At 46.5% G+C, this 9012-nt stretch overlaps 1 protein-coding gene across 1 annotated transcript; it reads right to left on the bottom strand.

Moving 5' to 3' along the window:
- Window positions 1-760: 760 nt before the first annotated feature.
- LOC143964665 (protein Wnt-11b-like) lies at window positions 761-8689 on the bottom strand. Its single transcript, XM_077474336.1, has 5 exons — window positions 8476-8689; window positions 5530-5765; window positions 4022-4299; window positions 3260-3552; window positions 761-2984 (listed from the first exon to the last, which is right to left on the bottom strand). The coding sequence occupies exons 1-5, from the start codon at window positions 8544-8546 to the stop codon at window positions 2810-2812; spliced, it is 1053 nt and encodes a 350-aa protein (XP_077330462.1). The 5' UTR covers window positions 8547-8689; the 3' UTR covers window positions 761-2809.
- Between the last annotated feature and the right edge of the window lie 323 nt (window positions 8690-9012).

Here is a 9012-nt window from a genome sequence, read left to right as displayed (position 1 = left end):
TCCAGAATTTTTACAGCACTCCTCTCTTCTCTCTCCCCCCCCCCCCATATTGACATTCCCGAGTCTGGACCTGATGGCAGAACCCCCATGGAGAGCAGCCAGAGGGTTAGAAGGGCAGCCATAAATCTCAGCTGGGGGGGCATGAGAAGGCATGCAGAGTTATTCCTGGACCCCCCCTAGCCACCACGCTGCCCACCACTGAAGTAATTATAGGACTGGGAAGCCAAATGAAAATAAAGACTGTCAGGTATTTTCGGCAGTAAAGTGTTAGAATTCTGAGGATTGCGGACTCCCTGAGAGGACCACAGAGGCCACATATCTCCCCCCTATACTGAACAAGAGCAGCTGCTCCTCCGCGGGCACCTGCCAACCCCTCCCCCTATATACAGCTGCTGCACCGTACCCCCCACAGGTGCAGGATGGAAGGATGGACACATGCTTTAATCTCTGAAACCCCCCAGCAAAGTAAAATGGAAAAAAATAAAATAAAAGGGGAAGAAGAAATGAATTTTACACAACACAAGTCTGCAGGAGCAAAAAAAATTTAATTAAAAAAATATAAAAATTACATTTTATAAAATATTATATACACACAATATACAATCATTCCTCGAAAAAAAAACATATTTACATTGTACAGTGCCACGTCACCCACAATTGTGAGGACCTCTATGGTAGCACCTAGCCCCCACCCTAAATCTTAGGCCCAAGCCCCCCCCAAAAAATAAATAAAAAATAAAATAAAAAACACCCCCCCCCACACACACAAACAAAACACAAACACCCCACATGTGGGGGTATAGATTTTTTGTTTAGCCATTCATCCACCTCAAAAATAGTGTTCTTAACCCCTCCCCCTCGGACACTTCCCAGCTCTTTAAGGGGTTTACGATGCCAGGAGATGGGGCAGGTTTTAATGCTCATGTGACCACCGTGATTGGCCATCACATGATTGCAAGCTTACCATTATACCACCAGGAACGCACTCTCGGCATAGCTGTATTGGCACACAAAATATGTGGCCAGCGCCAAGAGGTTACACCACATTATCTTCTGGTCAAATGTTCTACAAACTACTGGTACATTTATAATCTTCATATAGGATAGATACACAGTAAGGTTGAATGAAGACACCAGTCCAACCAGAGTGAGTGTCTACAATTGTCCCTATCCCTGCACACTCACATCAGGCCCTACCCTCAAGGAGCCCACCGAATGTACATATTTATTTTTTTAGTTTACGTTGTCTTATTGGTAAAGTTGACCCAGGAAAATTTTTTTGTTTATGTATAGGATAGCATATTCCCCCCCCCCCCCCCCCTTTATTGAACTGGATGGATTCATATTTGGCAACCAGACTAACCATCACCAGCAGTAGTAAAGATGGGTTCATTCAGAGTAATCAGGATAATACTGCATCATGGCCACTAGATGGAGCTGAAGGTAATTTCCTGAGTCACTAGGTTTGACCATGAACCCCCCCCCTTTTCTATTGCCCATAATATTTGGAGAACATTTGACCAGAAGTGAAAAAAAATGGTACTAAACTCCTTCAAACGCCACAAACAATTTTTGGAAGGTGGATTTTTTAGCTTCTCATTTCTTCCTGGACTAAGTGTCAATTATGTCATACATCCCAGGAGTCTTCAGGAGGGACTCTCAGCTAAGCCACACCCTCCTGCTGCCTGAACTAAGGGCAGATGGATTCCAGTCATGGAGGGGGGGCTCTCAGCCAAGCCACACCCTACTGCATGTATGCCTGAGCTAAGCCCAGATGGATTCCAGTCAGGAGGGCAGCCTTTGAGCTAAGCCACACCCTCCTTTCTGAGCCAAGAGCAGATGATTCCAGGAAGTAAATGCTACAGGAATCACCTGCCCTTACTCAAAATGGCAACAGAGAACAGAACATAGAAATATAGGTGGGGCGTTTTTCAAAGTGTTGTCTCAGCAAAATAAAGCATGGAAACATGGATGGGGTTGGCTTGGACTGTAACCATCTTGATGCAAGCTGCACCATGCAAACATATGTAGCCTATCGGTGGCTAGCAGCCGCATATCTGTGTGCGTTAGTGCAAATACAGCTCTGCAGAGAGCACTGGCATCCTAAACCCCTTTAGATTTTGCTCACGGCTGGTTAGTTCACACAGAACGAATGTACTTGAGGTGTCACTGGACAAACTTCAAAACAAAAAAAAAAAAAAAAAATTTAATAAAAATTTATAGCCCACATGGTGCAATTAAATTTGAGTGAATCCCCAATGGGCTGTAGTAGCCTAAAATAGACAAAACAAACACCACGTGACGTGCAGCATTATAGACAGTCCATGTAGCCCTTTGGTGTGCAGGCAACCTGTTCAAAGAATAAACAGGCCGCCTCATTATTGAACACCCCGGGGCACCATGAATGTGAAAAGGGCAACTAAAAGGTTTAAATTTGCCTTCTGTATAAACTCAAAAAAAGTCTTTAGGGCCAGTGATTTAGAATTAGGTGGATTTAAGGTGGGGGGGCATCATATAGGTCTCATTTGCTGTTGACTGCGAGGGTCTTCAAAATTGTAGCATTATTATTCGATGGTCTGGCACAGACCGCCAGCCGGGCGGCCGCAATTTTAGTTCTATATCAGTGTCCATCCGAGGTCTCCGATTGGATAAACAGCCTTTTGTTGGATTCAGAGCAACTGCTGCTTGGCCGACTCTCCGGCAACCAAACATCTGCATTGCCAATGAGTACGGCTTAATTCTCTTTTTGGGGCCCCACCGCCCTTCAAAAATTCCAAGAAAATAAAAAAAAAAGAAAGTGCAAAGTGTTTCATTTACAGACGTAGCGCTCCACCGTCCGCTCGCACTTCTTGCACATGACGTAGCAGCACCAGTGGTATTTGCACTGGCAGCGCTCCACGACGGTCTCGGTGTAGGCGTTGTACCCACGGCCGCAACACATCAAGTTACAGCTGTCGCTGCCCACTGACGTTTTGTTGCAGAGTCTGGAAGAGAAAATAAAAATTAGAGTGACCACCACTTATCTTTCAACAATGTCCTTCAAACTACTCCCAGGCATTGTGTGCTGAAACTCATGTCTGCTGCAAGGACACCAAAAAAAGTGGATACGGCAAAGTACCACGAATTTGTGTTGGTTACCCTAAATTACCCCAACGCAAGTGTTGTCAATTTGGCCTAAAGCAGCGGTTCTCAGCACTGTCCTCAAAAAAATAAATAAAAATAAATAATAATTTCATGCAACAAGAGGATTGTTGCTCACCTGTCTTGGGTTCCATAGGACCCAAGCTTGGGATTTTGGGTGCAGTAGTCCGGTGAGCTGTTCAGGTACACCAGTTCAGATTCCCGAGCGGGCCGGATGTCCAGCTCTTTGTGCACCAAATGCTTTCGGGTTCCCATCTGTCTGTGCATGACTCTGGGTGCTGCCAAGTACTTGGATTTCAGCTCATCAGCTATATGTGGCAAATCCTGGAGCCCCTTCCAGCAGGTCTTCACAGAGCAAGAACCGGACACTCCGTGACACTTGCACTTTGTCTCAAGGGAATCCATCAGGACCTGCAAGGAGAAGGAAAAAAAAAAATCCCTTTAGTATCCTTCAACACCGAGGACAGGAACCTCCCAACTTGGTTTGTTACACATGAATACAAAGCACAAGTCCCAGCTGTCTTTCCCTTAAAGATCTTCAGACATAGGGGGGCAGATTTACTAAACCTAGAGGGTGCAAAAGCCGGTGCAGCTGTGCTTAAAAACCACCTTTTAACTTCAGCTTCTTTAAATTAAGTGTTGGCAATAAAACCTGGAAGCCGATTGGTTCCTATGCAGAGCTGTACCAGAGCTTTCACATGCTCCAGTTTTAGTAAATCAACCCCATAAAAAAACCAACCCAACACCACCCAACCGCTTTTTTGTTGGGTTTAGATCCTAAACTAAATGAGGGTCAAAGCCTAAAAAAAAAAAAAACAGAAGCTTCTTCCAATGCATCAAACAGGTGCCAAGTCAAAAAAATAAAAATAAATGACCTCACCTGTCTGCCAACTGCATTGTTGTGGAGGTTCATAAGTTTGGTGGCTTGGGTCCCAAATTTGCTGGACTTCATCGGAGCGTCCACAAAGGCCGACCCCATCTGGAGGCCGTAACGCAGGTTATCGCCACATCCGCCCCATCGAAAGCTTGGCCCGGGCACCTCAGCCGGCGTGGCACCGCACGAGCACGTCGGCAACTCCCCTGAAGCGCAGGCCCGGGCGATGGTGTGGCTTATGGTGGCGGAAGCCAAAGCGTACACGAAAGCAGACTCTCGAGTCCCTGGGGGCAAGAATAGAAAGAAACAATGTGATATTTATATTCAACATGACATTAAAATGTAGAAGAGAAGAGGTTTAGATAAAAAACAAGTATGATCAATTCAGATTATAGTTCCATAAACACTGTACACTAAAGGCTAGGCTTTTCTTGCATGAAAAATTTTCCTAGAAGTACTCCTTCCTATGATGAGGTCTCACTTTAGCACAGAAGAGAACGCATATCTGCAATCCTCCCTGCACAACAGAATGAAAGAACAGCAAGTGTTCTGTAGAGAGGCTCCCTGTTCATTCACAATCTGAAGCTCAGCAAACACAGAGGACATCAACAAGTCAGTGGGTAATTGGTGCACTGGTGAGTAGGCGGGTGGTGTCAGACAGACTAGTGGGAGTAGAACATGCCCCATCATTCGTTTTATTGGGAGGAATATTGCCCCATTGTTGGTATAATAAAGCCCCATTGACAGGGGGGTCGGTAGGGGGGAATGGTGCCCCATCAGAGTCAGTGGATTAGTGCACCAAGGGCTAGATAAGTGCAAGCAAAGGGCCACAGCTCAGAGACCAGTGGCCTACACTATAAAGTTGCCTGGGACCCATACAGGAAGGTCAGTGCTACCCATGTCTGCAGCTTTAGTCACAGAAGCCCAAAACGTCACAGCAGCTTCTCTTGTAAGAAAAAAAAAAAAAAAAAAAAAAACACAAGTCTGCCATTTCAAAACCCTATATCAGCCTCTCAACCTTTTCAACAGAGGAACCCTTGAAATAGTCCTCCAGTCTCAGGGAACCCCTGCTAAAAATTAGAAATCTACAACTCATGATACATTAGTGTGATGGTCAGTGGGAAGAATGGTCCTTACATTTATGGTCATTGGGAAGAATTACCTCCTTACAGATAGCTAAAAAGATCAATGGTGTCGGTGGGAACTTCTCTGAAAGGCAGAAATGGCCCAATGCTGAAGGAACCCCTGGCAACCTCTGGAGGAACCCAAGGGGCAAACTCAATGGCCTACTTGGCCTTTTGTGCAGTCACGTTTCTATCTTTCTATGCTCCCAGAACAAGAGCATGCCACATATGCGGCACCACAGACGTGTTCAGCTGCCATAAGAGGAGTTATGCCCAGTCTTGGGTGAAACTTTGCAAGTGCGGTTTCGCAAGAACCCAGAGAAGTTAACATTTTATTTTCTTTGGAAATTAATCTTTCTACATCGTAAGAAGATTGTATTAGAGTTTTACCTTTCTGCAAGTCCGGAGTGAAGTGAGGCGCAAGTTCAATAGAGGAGCAATTCCAGCGCATGTCAGAGAGGGTCATCTGGCAGATGTGTTTGGTGCGTTTGGCGGCGGTGACAACGCTCTGCATGAGTTCCAGGTTCCGTTGGCAGAGCTGCATCTGGTCGGGGACCAGTCCTTTGAGGAGGTTGCAATGTTCACTCTCGTTCCAGGCCACAGAGCTGCCGTTAATGGTGAGACCCCTGAAGAGGTGGAGAAGATGTCATTAGACCAAAAGAACAGCAATGTTCCACTGACTGCTACATTAAAAAAAAAAAAAAACACACACACACACACACACACACACACGACTTGAACATGGGGTGGGGGGGATGGGGGGAATCAAATAAAAAAATATTTATAAGACATTCCTAAAGGAAGTTAGGAACACTTCATGCAGTATTATCCAAAGGAATATAATGCCTGCTTACTTTCATTAAGGTGGCAAAAAAAAAAGACAAACAAAAAAAAAACCCCCATGGGCTGCCCAATGAACCAAAGCATCCTGAGGCCAGTGCTCTAGACAAGAAAGGTGCCCAACCTAGAGTGGGAAACATGAACCCCATAGGACTTGAGATAGATGTAAATGGTGCAATCCAGTGGGGAGGATGATCTGATGTCTACCTGGCCAGGCACCGATGGCCGTAGCTTATCAGTGACTGGACAGTTTAGAAAACCTTGTATGATGGTTTGCCCTCCTGATAAGCCGGCACTGGGGGAGTCTGCAGATTTGTTCTCTATAGGATTGAGCTAAATGGTAGCCAAGAAAATGAGGAGATTAGGTCTTCTAAGGTCTGCAGCCCAGGGGTCACATATGGCCCTTTGGCACTTAAGTGGCCTTCAGAATCTGAAGGCAGTAGATGAACTTCCTTACTAGGTGCCCAATTAAGCCAATGAAAGCCTTGTTCAACCTTTTTACCCCAGAGGAACACTTAACATAAGGTTTACATCTTATGGAACCACTTCCAAGATCAGCAAGTTAGGGGGTCATTAGGAAAAATGCTTCTTAGGCCGCGTACACACGGGCGGATTGTCTGCCCAACTTAGTCCGCTGAACCGTGTTTCAGCGGACAATCCGCTCGTGTGTGGGCTTAAGCGGACTTTTTCAGCAGACAGTCTGACGGACTAAGTCTTTCGGAATTTCCGTAATTTTGTCCGTCCAAACTTGGTTTCAGTGGACAGTCCGCTCGTGTGTAGGCAAGTTGGACGGACTAAGTATGGCGCATGCTCAGAAAGGATTTACACGCCGAAGGTTGCATTGCAGTGTATTGGACGTCGTATTTCTAGTCCCGTCGTACGTGCTGTACACGTCATCGCGCAAGCTTTCAGCGGACTGTCTGTTCATCGTGTGTGGTCAAGTCCGTTCATTCAAAATTTGGACGGACTGTCTGACGAACTTAGTTGGGCAGACAATCCGCCCGTGTGTACGCGGCCTTACAGTGATTGTCAGTGGGAACGATGCACTTCATCCCCTTTGTACAGTGGCAGTCTATGAGTAGAATGGCCCCCCTCCTGCAGTGGTGGGCTATGGGACTCCCCCTCTTACAGTGGTGGTTAGAATGCCACCCATATAGACAACTTTAAAGATCATTGGTGTCATGCTACTAGCTCTGCCCAGTGGTGATGGGCCTGGATCTATGAAGGCACCATCAGATGGGAGGTCAGTTAGCCACAGCACAAGGAACCCTGGCGGAAAAGGGCTGTTCATTTACGCATGATCGCTGAACCTCTGTAGCATGCCAGGAGGCCCCTGGACAACCCCAACGAAGCATTACAATACATGATTAGAAGCAGCCCTTTGACCACCATTGGTCTATGGCCAGCTTCATAGAGCGGGGGGTGGAGGGGGGGGGGGGGGGTGGAGAGCACAGACATCAGATAGGATTATCTGGGCATGCAGGGATTGTGGCCCAGCATCTCTGGGTACGCAGACAGATAAGAATTGGCTCCTGTACTGATAAAGACATTTGTAGTGAAGGCTTGACATATTGACAGATGGCCCTTAACTGAGCGCCAATTTGTACAGACAAGCAGATTCGGAGATCTGGTACAATCTACACTCCATAGATAAGATGATATCTGCCCATCCATACACATGAAGGTAGACATGATGTTATCTGCTAGATTGCTGACAAACTGCTAACGTTCTGGTGACAATGGTTTGAAGCGGACAGGAAATATCTCCCAACAGCAACACCGACCATAATTTTTTTTTCCTGGAGTGTATGGGAAGGCTGGATCCCCACTAGACTTTTCTATCTACACTGCATGGAAATTTTCCCTCACTTCCCGTTAGGTAAAAGCAATTGTCAGGACAGGAAGTGAGGGGGAAATCTGTTGGGCCGAAGAGGCCAGCAGGAAGCTCTGGGACAATGCAGAGTGAAGGCAAGTTCTGCTTTATACAGCGCATGTAGTCTCCAGAAGCCCCTGTGACAGGGTGACAACACAGGAGCAGACTTGGGAGATGGGGAGAGCGTTGTCACCCTATAACAGGAAGCGCCTGGACAAGGTTCACCATGGCAGGATCACTGGGGATTGTTTTAATAAAGCTGCAGGTTTAGGTAGATGCAAAATATATCAAAGCTTGAGTTTGCACCCACCTAAAGACAAATCCATGTACATCCCAAGCCTGATCACCGACACTGCCGGCTATACACAGAAGGATAACAATCCGATTGGACCATCTACAGCTAGAAAGATATTTAGACACAACAATGATTAATGGAGGTGTACCCCCCCTCCATACAACAACTCTAGAGAGAGGGGTCCCAGAGCCCCCCCTCCATACAACTCTCTAGAGGGGGGGTCCCAGAGCCCCCCCCCTCCATACAACTCTCTAGAGAGGGTCCCAGAGTCCTCCCTCCATACAACTCTCTAGAGAGGGGGGTCTCAGAGCAATGCAGTTCTACTTACAGCCATTGGATGGCGCCACCAGACACGAAGAAGGAGCAGAGAAGAGCAATCCGGAGATAGAAGGGAACCATCGCCGCTAATTGGGGTCCCGGGGGGAGGTGATGGTAATCTCCAATAATAACGGGTGTTATCCAAAAAGTCCCGGTGATCAGAGGGGGTCGCTGTGCGGCGCGATTACACGGCTCTGTACGACGATCTCCGCAATCCTTCCTTCTCTACAGATCGCTACATTGTGTCCGACTTCGCAGTCCGACTCCTTATATAGGGGTCTCTGACGTCACCCGGGACCTCCCCCTCCCCTGCATTGTCCAGGTGGGATCGATCCACCCCCCCCCCATGCCTTCCGGTTCTCACCTCTGTGCCAGGTACAGGGAATAGTATTCATGCCAGCCCAGGTATCATATATATATTATTATTATTATTATTTATTGTGAGTACATTATATATATTATTATTATTCATGGTGAGTAAATTATATATATTATTATTGTGTATGGTGAGTACAGTATATATAATATTATTCATTACACTATATAT

Source organism: Lithobates pipiens, unplaced genomic scaffold (genome assembly GCF_037356315.1).
Source record: "Lithobates pipiens isolate NorthernLeopardFrog02 unplaced genomic scaffold, aLitPip1_a1.2 Scaffold_1, whole genome shotgun sequence".
In the NCBI taxonomy this organism is placed as follows: domain Eukaryota; kingdom Metazoa; phylum Chordata; class Amphibia; order Anura; family Ranidae; genus Lithobates; species Lithobates pipiens.
This window is presented reverse-complemented; position numbering and strand designations above follow the sequence as displayed.

What these genes read in the sequence shown, in the direction of transcription:
- LOC143964665 (XM_077474336.1), bottom strand. Translation starts at nt 8,546, where the DNA reads ATGGTTCCCTTCTATCTCCGGATTGCTCTTCTCTGCTCCTTCTTCGTG. An exon ending in CACTCCGGACTTGCAGAAAG is followed by an intron (nt 4,300 to 5,529) that starts GTAAAACTCTAA and finishes TCTTGCCCCCAG; the next exon opens with GGACTCGAGAGTCTGCTTTC. An exon ending in TCCTATGGAACCCAAGACAG is followed by an intron (nt 2,985 to 3,259) that starts GTGAGCAACAAT and finishes TTTCTCTTCCAG; the next exon opens with ACTCTGCAACAAAACGTCAG.